Consider the following 18,765-nt stretch of genomic DNA (forward strand, 5'->3'; position numbering starts at 1 on the left):
GTTAGGAGTAAACTCTTAGTTAAATTTACTGTGTGCAAAAAAAAAAATAATAATAATAAATAAATAAATAAATAAATAACAGAAAATAAAGAAGTTGTAAAATATGATCATATTTACCATATTTTGTTCTTTCTAACGTGTATTTCACAAAATCTCTTGGTGGACAGAAACAAGTCAATAAAGCAAGGTCTTTGTGCCAAGGTTGAAGGTTCCCTATTTGTTTCCTGTAGTGTAGGCCATAGTACTTCATTAACCAATCAGATTCCACAAACTTCCTATATTCAGAGTTTAACACACGCATGCCATGATCTTATCTCTTGTTCCTTAGTCTACAAGCACCCAAGAAACCACACTGCTACAAGCTGCAGATTTCAGTTATTCACAGCGCAACTCACTCTGCTTTTTGCTGAGATACACATCTGAACTTAAGCATATGGAGTCTGCTATAGGTAGAGTCTCTTCTAGTCCATTCCTACCACCACGATCATGGACATATCATGTGTTCTTGAGTTTTAGGGGACAAGACACCCGCAAAGGATTCACTGATCATCTCTATGCTTCACTGCAGAGGAAGGGAATCACGACTTTTAGAGATGACATGAACCTTGAGAGAGGTGAAGTTATTTCACATGAACTTCTCAGAGCAATTGAAGAGTCTATGTTTGCAGTCGTTGTTCTGTCGCCAAACTATGCTTCCTCTCCTTGGTGCTTAGATGAGCTCCAAAAGATTGTTGAGTGCAAGAACAACCTGGGGCTACAGATTGTGCCAGTGTTCTACGGTGTGGACCCTTGTGATGTGAGGCACCAAAAAGGAACCTTTGAGGATGCTTTCAGGAAACAAGAAGAGAGATTTGGAGGAGACAGTGAGAAGGTCAAGAGATGGAGAGATGCCTTAATACAAGTTGCCAGTTACTCTGGATGGGACTCCAAAAATCAGTGAGTTCACTGTCCATCAGCTTCAATTGTTTTATACTGATTATGTGCCTTACATAAATATAAAGTAATTGTCAGCAAGTTAAGGTGATTTAAGATTCCAACATTTTAAGTAGTTGTCAGCAAGTGTAGACTGATAACTGAGAGGACCAAATGACCAATCTTATTATACCTTTGATATACAAAACATAAAATAAAACATACTTGGAGCAAGGTTAAGCAATTCCTCTTGTCAAATTATGCTCTCCACATGCTATAGTAGTTGAAGAAAACGTGCAAGTCATTCATATTCAGCCAATAATTTGAGAACTTTATTTATACTCTTCCTTCTATCCTAATAATTCTAATTTGTTTTTTCAAATAAGAAAAAATGTTACCTTATTTTGTATGTGTTTCATTTTAGACCCAATAAAAAGTTCTTTCTTATATAGGCATGAGGCAACACTTGTGGAAAGCATTGCTCAACATGTGCATACAAGGCTAATTCCAAAATTGCCATCTTGCATAGAGAGCCTTTTTGGTATGGCTTCAAGGGTGGAGGATGTAACTACACTCATGTGTATTGGGTTGAGTGATGTTCGATTTACAGGCATATGGGGCATGGGTGGTGTTGGTAAGACAACTATTGCTAGAGCAATCTATGAAGCCATTGAAGATCAATTTCAAATTAGTTGTTTTCTTGCTAATATTAGAGAGACATGTGAGACAAATGGGATACTTCAACTACAAAAAATTCTTGGTGAACATATTCATGTGAGTAGATGTACTTTCAGTAATTTGTATGATGGAATGAGGATCATAAGAAATTCTTTATGCAACAAGAAGGTTCTTATTGTTCTTGACGATGTGAATGATGTAAGCCAATTGGAGAATTTGGCAGGGAATCAAGACTGGTTTGGCCCTGGAAGCAGGGTAATGATAACAACTAGAGATATGCATCTACTAAAGACACATGAAGTGTGTGACACTTATGAGGTTGAATGTTTAGTGATGGTTTCAGTGGCTAAGAGAAGGGGGGGTTGAATCTTAGCCCCTTTTTCAAAAGCTAACACTTGCTGATTCTTGGAAGAGACTTTTCTGTTTTTGCTCGTCACTTGACACGAGCAACTTTGTTTTGTCTCGTCCCTTGCCACGAGACTTTTTGTTTTGTCTCGTCACTCGGCACGAGAAAATTCTGTCTTTTGCTCGTGTGTGATAGAAAACAGAAATGGAGTAGAAAGAGAAGAAGATTGCACCCAGATATATCCTGGTTCGGCTGCTAAGTGCAGTGCAGCCTACATTCAGTCTCCATCACAAATATGATGGAATTTCACTATAACCAATCTGATTACAACTTGTAAAGTGCTAACCCAACTTACAAGGGGATTCCCACAGAATCATGATACACAACAAAGATGTACAAAGGAACTCTAAGACATCAATGGCTTTTCTTTTAATTTTGCACTCTCTGCCTTTTTCCGCTCTATGGCTTTTTCATTACAAACCTCACTTGTTTGCCTTTTACCATGAGACTCAAGACATGACAAAATTAAACAGAAAATTATAAAACAGAGAACATTGAAGGAGAAGAAAATCTGTAAGCTTAGGAAGCTCTGAGAATCCTGTGCCTTGCACTCTCACTGCTTACTTCTAACTCCTTGCTTCAAACAGTGGTTGTTTCCCCTTTTTAAAGAAATAGGAAAGCCTCCACACTTGAAGCCAAAACCGAACCAACTTTCTTCCTCCTTCAACAAACCGGTTCGGCCACACAAAGAGAGAAGAGATAACCATGCATTAACCAACATGCAATTACCTCTAGTCCTTTCTTGATCATCAACCTTCATCAATCCGGGCTCTCCATCCTTGGCTTGCTCTCCAAGATGGATTTCTGGCCCTTGATGCCTCATGATGATGATGACTTCATCTGCTTCAAACTCTGCCTCCAACCATCACTTCGCCACTCTAGCTACTCCCTGTGGTGGTTGGTCAGATTCGAAGACAAGCCATGCTTCAAGAATCTCCCTCTTGGCCGAATCTTCTTCTTCCATTTTGAGCATGAAAGGCTCAAGATTGCTTCACCAAATCTAACCACATTTGGTAAGTATCTTAGCCACAGCTCATCTTTCTTTTGGTATGTTTTCTTGCCATCATTAGCTTGATGGTCTTGATGCATGCTTCTCTTTCCTTTTCTTCGTTGAAGAGCACGGCCTCCATTGTTTCCTGGACAAGGACCGAATAGAGAAGAAGAAAGAGATGAGAGAGAATTAAAGAATCTGAAAGAAAAGCAACACAAAGTGGTTGATCAAATTAATTAGGCTTAGCTTGCTTTTACTTCCCTATTGAGTGGCGTGTAAGACATAATAGCCATCAATCACTTCAGCTGAATTTTTCTCTCTCATGTTCCCCATGCATTAATTAACAATGTAATAGATTTTGAAATCCATCACTTTGTTAGAGTTTGGTTCCGTTGGAAGTACTATGCTTTCATTTTTGATTCGGACCAAACATGGAAGCTATTCTCTTTAGTATAATTTTGGGCTTGTGACAAAATGATCAAAGCTGGCCCATTTAATAAGCATTTGCTTTCCTGATACAATTGTGTAGCGGATCAAGCATAGGAAGCAAATAAGAGAGCATTTAGTTGGGCTTGTAACATTAACATTTATTCTGGCCCATTAATATAAATTTCAGCCTTATAGTATAAAGCTTGTAGCAAGGCTGCTTATTGGGCTTAAGTCAGAAACTTATTTCCCGGCCCATCATAGATCCTGTAACAAAATTATTAACCAAAAATATGTTAAATGATAATCAGATTAATAATTTTGTAATTAATTATTTTAACAATGTTTAGTCATCACAAGTATTAATTTAGAGTTTTCCAAACTCATCAATCTCCCCCTTGATGACAAACATTATTAAAATTGAAATGGAAAGAAATTAAAAGATTGAGTAAGTAATACTCCCTTTGATTTGAATTTCTTCCCCTTTCAAAATGTCACATGGCTCCCCCTTAATATATGCTATTTTACAAAGGGAAGCATATACCTGTAACATTTAAATCAAGCTTCAAGTAACAATGTTATTTAGCAGATTTTACAATGCTAAATTGCTTGATTTATGAGCAGTTTTAATTGATAATCAAAACTCATTTGATATCATAACTGATTTACTGCTCAAACTTACAAAAAGTTTCCAAAATATTTTTCAAACATTTTCTTGTTTAGGATATCAGAACAAATCAACATGATGAAAAATATTTGAAGACCAAAACAAGGCAGTTTTGATATGTTACATAATTAAAGGAACTGCCAAAAATAAATTTTTAAACCAACAAGTTTATCAATGATGGATCAATCAGCCAGGCATCAAAACAAATCAAACATTATAAACCAAATGCCAAATAAACTAATCATGATAAACTACAACACGCAGTTCAAACAGTAATGATCATAGAAAAACCAATGCATTATCAACATGCATTCTTTGAGCAAGGGTAATCATGAATTTTCAAAAGTGAAAATTTCAACCCCTGTTTTTCCAGCCAGCCCCTGTTTCGTTCCAATTTCAATTTTGGAACCTAAATTTCCTCCCCCTTTTGTCATCAAAGGGGCACCTGCACAAATCATGATTAACATAACAAAATATTCAAGATGAAGTAGTAAGAGTATATCATAGTATGGATACAATCGATTCGAAGTTCAAACATGAATCAAATGACACCAGAATTCACATAAGACATCAGATAGATTGTACTCCTGATTCAGAATCAGCATTCTTGTTTCCATCTCCTTCTCCCTTTATGAATGAAACCTTATCCTCGACATCTTCATTTGTTAGATTAACTCCAAAATATTCAAAGATGCAGGTGAGAAACATTCCATATGGAAGATTAGGTCTTTTTGAACTCTTGACATATTTCCACATGTGCCTTATCATAAGGTATGCAAATGATATTTGAGATGAGGTAACGAGAGCAAACAGAACAAGAAAGTCAGACACTGTTATCCGATGGCGTGGACCACTTTGTGGTATGAGAACATGAGATATGATCTTATAAAGAAGAATTGTCTTATCTGGACCAAGATCTTTGAGAGTTGGTGCCGTACCATCCATTTTGGAGAGACCTTCACAGGTATGATTTAAAGCCATCGGGTAGGTGATTCCAACCTGTGAATCCCATTCCTTAGACATGTATGCTCTTGGTCCTTCTTCTTTGTAACCTAGGGCCATCCCTATGGTTCCAGTATCAAGAGTGATACGACTCTTCTTCACATATGAGTAGATTGTGCCATCAATAAGTCTCATGTTGGCATAGAACTCACGGACTAAGCATGGGTAAACTGGCTTCCGGTTGTGAAGCAGAGGAGTCCATTGAAGATTATCAAATAGAGAGGAGACATTGATCCCTTTGTTGGAGAGTGAATCTAGGCTGACTAGATAGGTGGTACAGAGATCACGTTCTTTCAGATCTTCATTGTGGAATTCATGGGAAGCACATGTGTCGAACCTGGATGGATCATAGTGAGAATGTGGCTTATGAAACCTTTTCTTGAAATCCCATGACTCCAAATTTGCCAGCTCCTTGGTGTTATTCAAAGCAATCCCTTTAAACTTCTGAGTGCTTTTTCCGGGTGTGTCCTTTTTGTTCATGATAATGAGATTGAAAGAGTAGAAGATGAAAGAGTGAATTGAACCGAGCTGTGTGAGAGAAGATGAATGGAATAAATGGAGAATGAAAGGAGAATATGAGATAGTTAATGCACAAGGTGGGTAATTAATGACCAGGGTGGTTTCCAAAAGTTTGAAAAGATGGTTTCCTTATATCAAGGGATTAGTTGAAAAAGATGGCTTTTGATTTGACCTTTGCTTCTTCCAAAAGATATGATAAGACAATCAAGAGATTTTGTGGATATATTTTTCAAACAAAATGGAAAGCTATCAAAACTGTTATGGTGGGGTCATGAAAATTTGGTGGGGCCCATAAAATTTTGAATTCTGCGTTGCCTCCCCCTAGACCACAGCTCTTCCATTGTGCCATTTATTTTTATCTCGTCCAAACCTACGAGCAAAACATAACAGAGTCACAAATTCACAGATTTTCAATAAAACTCAAATCAAACATTCCCAAACTTTTTCTCAATGTACAGAATCTGTCTTCACAGAGAGGTTTTGTAAAAATATCAGCAATTTGATCTTCAGATTTTACAAATTGAATATCAATAGTACCCTTTTGCACATGTTCCCTAATAAAATGATATTTTATCTCAATGTGCTTAGTTCTTGAGTGCAGAACAGGATTTTTTGAAATGTTTATAGCACTCATATTATCACAAAATAAGGGTATACTATTGATTTTTAATTTGTAATCTTCCAATTGTGTTTTTAACCAAATTAATTGTGAACAACAAGCAGATGCGGAAACATATTCGGCTTCAGCAGTGGATAGAGCCACTGTGGCTTGTTTCTTGCTTGACCACATGTTGAGTGAGCTTCCAAGGAAGCAACACATGCCGGAGGTGCTCCTCCTATCCACCCGATCTCCCGCATAATCTGCATCACAAAAACCTACTGCACAAAAGTCATCAGATTTAGGATACCATAACCCATAATTGCAAGTTCCCTTAATGTATCTAATGATGTGTTTAACGGCTGTGAGGTGGGATTCTTTTGGATGGGATTGAAATCTTGAGCAAACACCCACACTTTGGACTATATCCGGTCTAGTGGATGTAAGGTACATGAGTGAACCTATCATTCCTCTATACCTTGTTTCGTCCACATCTTGGCCATCATCATCCTTTTCAAGTTTAGTATTGGGATGCATAGGAGTGCCCATTGATTTGGAATTTTCTAGGCCAAACTTTTTGATAAGTTCTTTTGCATATTTTCCTTGGTGAATAAAAGTACCACTAGGAGTTTGCTTAATTTGGAGGCCAAGAAAGAAAGTAAGCTCTCCCATTAAACTCATCTCAAACTCACTAGTCATGAGTTTTCCAAACTCTTCACACAAGAAGATATTGGCCGAACCAAATACAATGTCATCAACATAAACTTGAACAAGAAGGATATCATCATTAGATGTCTTAATGAATAAGGTAGTGTCGGTGGTTCCCCTATGAAAATGATTTTCCAACAAAAAGGCACTAAGCCTCTCATACCAAGCTCTTGGAGCTTGTCTAAGACCATAAAGAGCCTTAGTTAATTTAAAAACATGATTTGGAAATTCTTTATGTTCAAAACCGGGGGGTTGAGCCACATACACTTCCCTATCAATAAAGCCATTAAGGAATGCACACTTAACATCCATTTGAAACATTTTGAAACCCTTATGGGCAGCATAGGCAAGAAGCAACCTAATTGCTTCCATTCTAGCTACCGGAGCAAAAGACTCATCAAAATCAATACCCTCTTCTTGATCGTAACCTTGGGTCACTAATCTAGCCTTGTTACGAACAACTTGTCCATCCTCACCAAGTTTATTCTTAAAAACCCACTTAGTACCCGTTACCTTCTTACCATCCGGATGAGGTACTAGAGTCCAAACCTTATTCTTGTCAAATTGAGCAAGCTCCTCTTGCATTGCTTTGACCCATGATGGATCTTCAAGAGCTTGTTTGACATTGTTGGGCTCTATTTGTGACAAGAGAGCAAGATTGCTAGGTTCGATTGGCCTTTTGGTGGATGATCTTGTTGTTACACCTTGAGAGGGATCACCAATGATGAAGTCATGAGGATAACCCTTCATAGACTTCCATTCTCTAGGCTTTCGGACAGGTGTTGAGCTTTGATGAACTTCTGGTGGTCTCACTGTTTCAGTTTCTCGTCCCTGCTCAGGAGACAAATCGGAAGTTTCTCCTTCAATCTGACGAGACAAAACTGGACTGGCAGATTCTTCATTCTGGACAGATTTGGGATTTTCTTTGCTTATTTCAGCTCCTTCTCCATCTGAATCATTATCTATCACAATACTGGGAATTAAGTTAGAATCACAAAAAGTAACATGTATGGATTCCTCTATTGTCCTATGTTCCTTGAGATAAATTCTATAAGCCTTGCTTGTGGTGGAATATCCAACAAACATTCCTTCATAGGATTTTGGATCAAACTTTCCAAGATTTTCTTTATTATTAAGCACAAAGCATTTACATCCAAAAACATGAAAATACTTAAGATTTGGAGGGGTTCCTTTCCATAGCTCATAAGGAGTTTTCTTTAACCCTTTTCTAATGATTGTTCTATTCAAAATATAACACGCTGTGTTCACAGCTTCAGCCTATAAAAATTTAGGAATTTCGTTCTCACATAGCATGGCCCTAGTCATTTCTTGAAGGCTTCGATTCCTTCTTTCAACCACCCCATTTTGTTGGGGTGTTCTAGGGCATGAAAAATTATGAGAAATCCCTAAGTCATCACAGAATTTTTCAAAATCTTGATTTTCAAATTCTCTTCCATGATCACTTCTTAAATGGGCAATTTTCAAGTCCTTTTCATTTTGAATTTTCTTACAAAGGGTGGAAAAAGCATAAAACGCATCATTCTTATGAGCAAGGAAAAGTACCCAACCGAATCTAGAGTAATCATCAACCACAACAAGGCCATAATGTTTACCTCCCAAACTTTGAGTTCTAGTAGGACCAAAAAGATCAATATGTAACATTTCCAATGGCCTTTTGGTTGAGATTCCATCTTTTAATTTAAAAGAGGATTTTACTTGTTTGCCCAATTGGCAAGCATCACAAGTAAGATCCTTATCAAACTTGATGTTTGGAATTCCTCTAACCAAATTCCTTTTGACTAGCTTAGAAATTTGGTACATGCTAGCATGTCCCAACTTTCTATGCCAAAGCCATTTTTCAGATTCAAGTGAGGTAAAGCATGTTACATTTTGTTCCTTTAAATCCTCAAGAGTTAATCCATACACATTATTGCATCTTTTAGCTTCAAATAAAACATCCCCAGTTTTCTCACAAACAACCAAGCAAACAAACTTCTTAAAGATAACATCAAAACCTAAATCACACAATTGACTAACACTAAGTAAGTTATGTTTCAAACCATTTACAAGAAGCACATCATTTATACAAGAAGAAAAGTTTTTACCAACTTTCCCAACAGCCACTATTTTTCCTTTTGCATCATCACCAAAGGTAACAAGTCCTCCATCATATTCATCAAGCTTTATGAAGAAGGTTGTCTTCCCGGTCATATGCCTAGAGCATCCGCTATCCATGTACCACATATTTTCCTTTTTCTTGGATGCTAGGCAAACCTACAAAATAAACTCAAGTGACCTTAGGTATCCAAATTTTCTTGGATCCTTTCACGTTAAACCATCTCTTATGTCCCAAATCATTGTAATCAAAAACAACTTTGTAAACTTTGTCACCAATCATTCTTTCACCAAAGAAGCATTGAACTGGAAAATGACCACTTCGGTTGCACATTCTACAAAATCTTGGAGTTGCAGTTTTGTTAAAGTGAGTTGGGTTTTGATATGTTATATCATTTGAAGATGAGGCAATATTTTCAAAATGTGATTTTCCAAATTTATAAAATCCCAACCCAGCTTTATCATAAAGAGGTTTTTGACTAGCCAAGATTTGATTCAAATTTTCAGAACCTTGAGTGAATTTGGCTAAGTCATCTTTAAGTCTTTTAACCTCTTTGAGCAACTCTTCATTTTGCTTAAAACAGTTCACATAGGCAAGAACAGAATGATCACTTTCACAGCTTTTAACTTGGGCTTTTAACTGCTTGTTTTCTTCCACAAGATCACAAGCATTTTCGGCCTCTCTTAATTTTTCTTTGAGGAAATCATTTTCAGCTTTAAGAATGAAATTTTGCTGTTCAAGATTTTGATTTTCAGTTAGGAAACATCTTATTTTTTCAGAAAGATGATCTATCATGAGATGAAGGTCTTCAGTGTTAGAGTCTTGAAATGATACCTGATCTATCTCATTTGCCATGAGACAGTGCTGTGATTTAGTCTCAGACTCTTCATCATCATCGTCTGAGTCATTTTCCAAATCTTCCCATGTGGCCATCAGTCCCTTCTTCTTCACCTTTTTCGGCTTTTCTTCCTTTTTCAACTTGGGACAATCAGATTTGAAATGACCCATTTCCTTGCAGTTGTAACAAGTTACTTTGCTAAGGTCTTTCTTTATCCTCCTTGAGCTGCTACCTTTGCCTTTGAGCTTTGCCATTTTCCTGAATTTTTTTGCAAACAACACAAATTCATTTTCAGAAGAGTTATCACTGGATTCACCATCCAGAGGGTTAGTCACAGAAGAAAAAGCAATTCCTTTTTTCTTTGAATCTTTTTTCAAATAGGAGTTTTCAAAAGCAAGAAGATTTCCTCTCAAATCATCAAGTGTCATGGAATCTAAATTACTACTCTCAGAAATAATTAAAGCTTTTGTTTCCCACTCTTTTGTGAGACATCTCAACACTCTTCTCACTAGCACAGATTCTGAATGTGTGATTCCAAGAGCATCTAAGCCAACAGTGATGATATTGAACCGTTCGAACAGTTCATCAATGGAATCTCCTTCCTTCATTGCAAACATCTCATATTCCCTATTTAACATGTCTGTCCGAGACTTCTTCACAATGGTAGTTCCTTCATGAGTGATTTGCAACTTGTCCCAGATTTCCTTTGCCGTTGTGCATCGTGATACTCGTCGATATTCCTCAAAGCTGATAGCACAGTTGAGCAGATTGGTTGCCTTGGCATTTAACTCCACCGTCTTCCTATCTTCCTCGGTCCAGCTTGCTTCTTGTTTAAGAGAGACTACTCCTTGAGCATCTGTGGTAGTTGGAAATTTAGGACCCTCCAAAATGATCTTCCAAAGTCTGTAATCCACCGCTTGTACAAATATCTTCATCCTCTCCTTCCAATAGGTATAATTTTTCCCATTGAAGAGGGGAGGTCTGTTGCTTGATTGACCTTCAGCTAGATTGTATGATAACACATTTGTGCCACTGTTTTCTGCCATGAGGATCTTTACTCCAAGCTGCAAAGCTTGATCTCTTTGAGACCAAGCTCTGATACCAATTGATGGTTTCAGTGGCTAAGAGAAGGGGGGGTTGAATCTTAGCCCCTTTTTCAAAAGCTAACACTTGCTGATTCTTGGAAGAGACTTTTCTGTTTTTGCTCGTCACTTGACACGAGCAACTTTGTTTTGTCTCGTCCCTTGCCACGAGACTTTTTGTTTTGTCTCGTCACTCGGCACGAAAAAATTCTGTCTTTTGCTCGTGTGTGATAGAAAACAGAAATGGAGTAGAAAGAGAAGAAGATTGCACCCAGATATATCCTGGTTCGGCTGCTAAGTGCAGTGCAGCCTACATCCAGTCTCCATCACAAATATGATGGAATTTCACTATAACCAATCTGATTACAACTTGTAAAGTGCTAACCCAACTTACAAGGGGATTCCCACAGAATCATGATACACAACAAAGATGTACAAAGGAACTCTAAGACATCAATGGCTTTTCTTTTAATTTTGCACTCTCTGCCTTTTTCCGCTCTATGGCTTTTTCATTACAAACCTCACTTGTTTGCCTTTTACCATGAGACTCAAGACATGACAAAATTAAACAGAAAATTATAAAACAGAGAACATTGAAGGAGAAGAAAATCTGTAAGCTTAGGAAGCTCTGAGAATCCTGTGCCTTGCACTCTCACTGCTTACTTCTAACTCCTTGCTTCAAATAGTGGTTGTTTCCCCTTTTTAAAGAAACAGGAAAGCCTCCACACTTGAAGCCAAAACCGAACCAACTTTCTTCCTCCTTCAACAAACCGGTTCGGCCACACAAAGAGAGAAGAGATAACCATGCATTAACCAACATGTAATTACCTCTAGTCCTTTCTTGATCATCAACCTTCATCAATCCAGGCTCTCCATCCTTGGCTTGCTCTCCAAGATGGATTTCTGGCCCTTGATGCCTCATGATGATGATGACTTCATCTGCTTCAAACTCTGCCTCCAACCATCACTTCGCCACTCTAGCTACTCCCTGTGGTGGTTGGTCAGATTCGAAGACAAGCCATGCTTCAAGAATCTCCCTCTTGGCCGAATCTTCTTCTTCCATTTTGAGCATGAAAGGCTCAAGATTGCTTCACCAAATCTAACCACATTTGGTAAGTATCTTAGCCACAGCTCATCTTTCTTTTGGTATGTTTTCTTGCCATCATTAGCTTGATGGTCTTGATGCATGCTTCTCTTTCCTTTTCTTCGTTGAAGAGCACGGCCTCCATTGTTTCCTGGACAAGGACCGAATAGAGAAGAAGAAAGAGATGAGAGAGAATTAAAGAATCTGAAAGAAAAGCAACACAAAGTGGTTGATCAAATTAATTAGGCTTAGCTTGCTTTTACTTCCCTATTGAGTGGCGTGTAAGACATAATAGCCATCAATCACTTCAGCTGAATTTTTCTCTCTCATGTTCCCCATGCATTAATTAACAATGTAATAGATTTTGAAATCCATCACTTTGTTAGAGTTTGGTTCCGTTGGAAGCACTATGCTTTCATTTTTGATTCGGACCAAACATGGAAGCTATTCTCTTTAGTATAATTTTGGGCTTGTGACAAAATGATCAAAGCTGGCCCATTTAATAAGCATTTGCTTTCCTGATACAATTGTGTAGCGGATCAAGCATAGGAAGCAAATAAGAGAGCATTTAGTTGGGCTTGTAACATTAACATTTATTCTGGCCCATTAATATAAATTTCAGCCTTATAGTATAAAGCTTGTAGCAAGGCTGCTTATTGGGCTTAAGTCAGAAACTTATTTCCCGGCCCATCATAGATCCTGTAACAAAATTATTAACCAAAAATATGTTAAATGATAATCAGATTAATAATTTTGTAATTAATTATTTTAACAATGTTTAGTCATCACAAGTATTAATTTAGAGTTTTCCAAACTCATTATTTAGATAAAAGGGAAGCACTTCATTTCTTTTGTTCAAAAGCCTTCAAACGTGATGTTCCAGAAGAAGGGTATTTGGAAATGTCCCATGAAGTGGTCAAATATACTGGTGGTCTTCCATTGGCACTTAAGGTTTTAGGTTCTTATCTTTATGGAAGAAATGTCAGTGCTTGGCATAGTGCTGTCAAAAAATTAAGAAGTGTTCCGGATGCCAAAATTCTTGAAACACTAAGAATAAGTTATGATGGTTTGGATTCCATGCAAAAGGAAATATTTTTAGATATAGCCTGCTTTTTTAAGGGAAAGCCTAAAGACAAAGTATTAGATTTATTTGAAAAGCGCGGTTATAATCCACAAATTGAAATTGATGTTTTGATTGAGAGGTCTTTGGTTACAGTAAAGCAGGACATAGATGTGTTTAAGAAAAAGTTTGATGTGTTGGAAATGCATGATTTGCTTCAAGAAATGGGGAGAAGCTTTGTCATTCAAGAATCTCCAAATTATCCTAGTAAACGTAGTCGATTGTGGTCTCCAGAGGACCTTGATCTCATGCTTACACAAAACAAGGTATGTGCCAACTCTTTCACAATTCTAAGGTGTTCTAGCACTTTATTTGTATTTCAACTTGCTCCATAAGACTTTCTCATATTTTAATTTTCTATACAGGGAACTGAAACAATTCAAAGCATAGTTCTACCTCCAATAGGAAATGGGACATACTATGTGCAACGTTGGAGAGACAAAGCTATTCCCAATATGAGTCAGCTAAAATTTCTCAACTTTGATTTTTTGAGAGCTCATATTCATATCAATATTCCAAGTACCTTAAAAGTTCTTCACTGGGAACTTTGTCCACTGGAGACCTTGCCCCTTGTGGATCAAAGATATGAACTTGTTGAAATTAAAATAAGTTGGAGTAACATTGTACAACTTTGGCATGGATTTAAGGTAAGACTCTTTTTTCTTTACAAATTCTCAGGAGCTCTTTCAAATTCTGTTACATTAGCCTTTAAAAACTTGGCAAGTTTAACATATTTCTAATGTGATCAGTTTCTAGAGAAGTTGAAGCACTTGGATCTAAGCTGTTCAGGCTTGGAGCAAACACCAGATCTTTCAGGGGTTCCTGTTCTTGAAACACTTGATCTTTCATGTTGTCACTGCCTAACACTTATTCACCCCTCTCTCATATGCCACAAAAGCCTTCTTGTGTTGAATTTGTGGGAGTGCACAAGTCTTGAAACTTTTCCAGGTAAATTAGAGATGAGTTTGCTCAAGGAACTGAATCTTTGTGACTGTAAGAGTTTCATGAGTCCTCCTGAATTTGGAGAGTGCATGACAAAGTTATCAAGACTTTATTTTCAGGACATGACTATATCTGAACTACCCATATCACTTGGATCTTTAGTTGGCCTATCTGAATTGGACTTAAGAGGTTGCAAAAAGCTTACTTGCCTTCCTGACAGTATTCATGAATTAGAGTCCCTCAGAATTCTGCGTGCTTCTTGGTGCTCAAGTCTTTGTGATTTGCCACATTCTGTGTCAGTTATACCTTTTTTAAGCATCCTTGACTTACGAGATTGTTGTCTAACTGAGGAGTCGTTCCCTTGTGATTTCGGACAGTTTCCATCGCTGACGGATTTGGATTTATCAGGCAACCATTTTGTTAATTTGCCAATAAGTATCCATGAACTTCCCAAGCTTAAATGTCTTAGCCTAAATGGTTGCAAAAGGCTTCAAAGTTTGCCGGAGCTTCCTTCAAGTATAAGAGAACTGAAAGCATGGTGTTGTGATTCACTGGACACACGCAGTTTCAATAATTTATCAAAGGCATGTTCTGTTTTTGCATCAACTAGCCAAGGCCCTGGTGAGGTCTTGCAAATGGTGATTCCAGGGGCGAATATTCCATCATGGCTTGTTCATCGACAAGAAAGTAACTGCTTATCAGTCCCATTCCCACATCATTGTCATCCAAGTGAAAGGCTAGGAATTGCTTTATATTTCATAGTGCGGCCTTCCGAACGCTGGTTTTCCTCCTCACTCCGTTTGGCCGTTGGCAATGGTGATAGAGTCATAACCAGCAGCATTCCTATTTGGTATCATCAAGGCTATCACCTGTGTATGTTCTGTATGACCAATGATTGTTTAAGTGATCAAGAAACTCGGAAAGCCATTCATTTTGAGCTGTCATTTGAATATATCAATGTTGAATATCCCCCAGAAATACTGAGCTCTGCTGCATGTTGGGTGCATACCGATGAAATTGAGCATTTAAACAAAGGGGAAACTGAGAGGCCCAACAAGAAAAGACAAAAGATGCTAGAAGAGAAGCATTAATGAAATGGGTTTATAACTGAAAAAAAAAAAGATATTGGAAGCTGACATGGTTGGATATTAGAAGTAGAATCAACATTTCCAATGATGAACATGGAGGAGATGCATAGATGCAGTCTCAGAAATGCATATGAAATTTTGACACTCATTTGAACAGCAAGTTATCTTGTTAAGTTGTACAGTAGGTGAATTTTCATGTTTCAACTTTGTACTAAAGTAAGATTTGTTTGTCTTCAGAAGTGAGGAATCAATTCTACTCTTTTGGATATTTTCTATCTTAAGTGGTATGGTTTGTTATTGAGCTTGAAACTATTTAATTGAAATCAACTCTATAAATAAATTATAAAAGTAATAACCATTTTGTCACGATTATCTTACTGAAATTTTTTATTCTATGGAAACTGCGCATACGTCATATACCAAAGAAAGTTAGTACTTGGAGAATTATTGAGTTTACTATCAGTAAAATGTAACAAACTTACACTTGTTTATAACCAATTGGACCTCACTTGAGTGAAATTACTGTCCACCTTTTCTAGCTAAGTTCACCAGCCAGTTCAGTTTCTAGTAGCAAGGCACACTGAAAATAAAATTTATGTTTTACACAGTTTGACCGAAAAAAAAAACAGGAGTAAATCTGTATTTGGTAATTTGGTAGCTTTATAGTCTCTTGCTTCAATTTTCATATATGCCATTTTAAAAGGGATGTATTTTTAACTAATTTATTTATTTTGTAATGTAAATTATAATCATAGCAGTATAGCTACAGAAGGTAAGAGTGTATCAGTTTCAACAAGGCTACTAATGATATGTCAAAGAATATAACTAAGTTAATAACAAAATTAGAGAAGTTACATACCAGCCTGGTCTTAGTCGTTGAGTCGCCGGTATACTTGGAGCACCTGGCTAATACTTTGTTAGCTTTCTTTGTGAGACACCGATGCCTGAACCTCTCATCGGCCCAGTGAACGTACATAGCCTTCTTGATTTCTGGGCGAAGCCAAGAAGTGAGGTGGTTTACGTACATCCTCCAGCATCTATTGTAACTGCCTACCCATTCGATAGTCGTATAGTTTCTTGATGAGGGCATCGTGCTCCTTGTCCTATATAAAGTTTAGCTATACAAAAAACTTTAAAATTAGTTAATCAAAATATATCATACATAGCTAAAAAGGTTTGACTATATTAAGCTTTTATCGTCCACTTCTAAAACCACCACTCTTTGATCTCAAAGGGGATATTTTTTGTGGTTCGGCCATGGATGGTCGTATATCAAGTTGATGATGTTGGTCATCTCGAGTACATGCGTTGTTGTTTGGTGTAAACCTATCAACAATTCACAAATAACTAATATGGCAATATAAATTAAAACTTCAGAAGCAAATAACCATAATATATAGAGTTCTTTACAAATTTCGACAAAATTTCATCTATAACTGGAATGCGCCACAAATTCTGTCCATCAACAATTAACTTAAACAGCACCAATTGTCAACAATCATTGAACAACAGTCAATAATCAAAAAGCAACATCCATAAATCCACTAAATCCACTAAACTAGAATCAATAATCAAGAATCAATAATCAGTATATATCAAACACTTTTATCAATTCAAACCTACAACCCTAAATCCACTAAAACTAGAATCAATATCAAGAATCACTAATCACGACTTATCAAACACTTTCAGCATATAAAAGACTTAAAGTAGTACTTTCGTCGTTCCGCCATCAGGTCAAATCGTCATCTGTATGATGCGAGGTGGTGGGGGGCATTAGTTGACTAGCTTCCGTGAGAGGATTCCAGCGCCGCGGTGTCCGTTGTTGGAGGTGGCGTCGCCGAGACAGTGAGCTACTAAGCAGATGGAGGCGGTAGTGTCACCGTAGGACGCAGGGACGTAGTTGGGGTTAGAGACTATGATGAATGACTGGTCCGATGCACTCCCAACCTGTGACATCATCGGGTAGTAGGACTAGAGGGAGTGGATCTAGAATTCACAGGGGTACCAGCAGAAACTCTCCCTCTACCATGACCACTAGGCTGATCCGCAATACCTCTACCTGTTGTCATGTCTGCAAAGAGCATACTAATTAAAAATGTGCTAAACATATTCCCAACATCATTCAAAATGCTTAATCAAAATAAACTACGTTAAACTTAGTTAAAGAAATATATTATCCGTTGAAATCAAATAAAACAAAAGAGGTAAGTGCATATTCCAACTTCACAAATATTTAGCAATATATATTACTACATGTATAATTTTTTCCGTATGCAAATAAAAAGTCATTCATAAGTAATTTAAAATAATCTCATATTTGATTTTTTTTAATTTACTATCATTTTTACTCTTAAAACATTGAAAATCAATGTGATTTACTATCAAAGTCTTTAATCAAAACCAAACAAAGAGAACAAATCAACAATAATCAACAATAATAAAAAAATCAGAACAACAAATTAACTTTATAAATTATAATAACTAATTAAGAACAAATCAACAATAATAAAACATATTTAATTAGAATCGGAACATGTTCTAATTAAAATTGAAACTAAACAAGTTCAGTACCCTAAGTTCAGAATTTTAAAAAATCTTAAATTCAAAACAAGTTTAGTACCCTAAGTTCAAAAATAAATAAGGAATAGAAATAAGAACATGCTTTAATTAAAAATTAAACTAAACAAGTTCGGTACACTAAATTCAGAATTTTAGAAAGTCTTAAGTTTAAAACAAGTTCAGAATACCCTAAGTTCTAAATTAAATAAGGAACACAAATCAGAATATGTTCTAATTAAATTAAAACTAAATAAGTTCAGAACACTAAATTTAGAATTTTAAAAAAACCCTAAGTTTCAAATAAGTTCAGTACTCTATGTTTAGAACTAAATAATCAACAATAATCAGAAGTCTCAAAATAGCAAATAAACCTTATAAACTATATCAACAAATCGAAATTTCAGATAACCCTAACTTTAGAAGCATTATCTAAAAAAGAGCACTAGAGATGAGAAGAAGAAGCGGCATAGGCGACAGCGGTGTAGGCGGCAGCAGAGCGACGGCAGCAGCGGTAGCAAATCGATTAGAATTCGGCAACTACAACGGTGACAACAAAAACGACGAGGAGTGGCTCTCGGAGAGGAGAGAGTTGTCGGGGAAATGAGAGGGGGTAGAGAGAGAGTGGGAGGCGAGAGAGTTATAGAGAGACACAGAGAGAGAGAGACACAGAGAAATTCAAATGAGGGGAAGAGGATTTGCACTTCAAATTTATGACACAGTTACCATCGATTTTACCCTCGAAAAAATACAACAGCCACGTATTGCGGATCGCCAAAACGAAGCGTTTCATTAATTGGGTTTATCATTGGATTTTTTCACCGATAAATCTGACCCTAAAGGTAAAGGATGTGCTAATTTTTTTTTGTTTTACCTTCAATTATTACCGGCAACTTTACCGTCAGAATTGTAAATCCGTTGGAAATAGTTTGACTTGACGAATTTGATGTCCAATTCATCACTAAATTTGCCAGTAAATCTGCAGCTACTCTACAACGTTAAATCTAACGATAAATCTGATGGTACTCA

At 36.9% G+C, this 18,765-nt stretch overlaps 3 protein-coding genes across 4 annotated transcripts; all 3 read left to right on the plus strand.

The window, feature by feature from the left end:
* Positions 1–92: 92 nt before the first annotated feature.
* LOC140172837 (disease resistance protein Roq1-like) lies at positions 93–2,373 on the plus strand. 2 transcript variants are annotated; one of them, XM_072236111.1, is made up of 3 exons: positions 168–449; positions 569–936; positions 1,365–2,373. In XM_072236111.1, the coding sequence occupies exons 2-3, from the start codon at positions 599–601 to the stop codon at positions 1,954–1,956; spliced, it is 930 nt and encodes a 309-aa protein (XP_072092212.1). In that variant the 5' UTR covers positions 168–449; positions 569–598; the 3' UTR covers positions 1,957–2,373. The 2 variants fall into 2 exon arrangements, with proteins under 2 accessions (XP_072092211.1, XP_072092212.1); XM_072236110.1 differs by having other exon boundaries at positions 93–936.
* A 10,554-nt stretch (positions 2,374–12,927) lies between these two features.
* Positions 12,928–13,482, plus strand: LOC140184238 (disease resistance protein Roq1-like). Its single transcript, XM_072234550.1, has one exon. It carries the CDS (start codon positions 12,928–12,930, stop codon positions 13,480–13,482), a length of 555 nt encoding a protein of 184 aa, XP_072090651.1.
* A 36-nt stretch (positions 13,483–13,518) lies between these two features.
* Positions 13,519–15,445, plus strand: LOC112795287 (disease resistance-like protein CSA1). Its single transcript, XM_072236109.1, has 2 exons — positions 13,519–13,794; positions 13,897–15,445. Exons 1-2 carry the CDS (start codon positions 13,603–13,605, stop codon positions 15,178–15,180), a joined length of 1,476 nt encoding a protein of 491 aa, XP_072092210.1. The 5' UTR covers positions 13,519–13,602; the 3' UTR covers positions 15,181–15,445.
* The last annotated feature ends 3,320 nt before the right edge of the window (positions 15,446–18,765 follow it).

The sequence above is a fragment of the Arachis hypogaea genome, chromosome 4, assembly GCF_003086295.3.
Source record: "Arachis hypogaea cultivar Tifrunner chromosome 4, arahy.Tifrunner.gnm2.J5K5, whole genome shotgun sequence".
NCBI lineage: Eukaryota > Viridiplantae > Streptophyta > Magnoliopsida > Fabales > Fabaceae > Arachis > Arachis hypogaea.

Bases quoted from the DNA above. Each gene is read 5' to 3' on its own strand.
- LOC140172837 (XM_072236110.1), top strand. From the start codon at position 434: ATGGAGTCTGCTATAGGTAGAGTCTCTTCTAGTCCATTCCTACCACCA. The intron at 937-1,364 runs GTGAGTTCACTG...TTTCTTATATAG, and splicing joins GGATGGGACTCCAAAAATCA to GCATGAGGCAACACTTGTGG.
- LOC140184238 (XM_072234550.1), top strand. From the start codon at position 12,928: ATGTCCCATGAAGTGGTCAAATATACTGGTGGTCTTCCATTGGCACTT.
- LOC112795287 (XM_072236109.1), top strand. From the start codon at position 13,603: ATGAGTCAGCTAAAATTTCTCAACTTTGATTTTTTGAGAGCTCATATT. The intron at 13,795-13,896 runs GTAAGACTCTTT...TAATGTGATCAG, and splicing joins AACTTTGGCATGGATTTAAG to TTTCTAGAGAAGTTGAAGCA.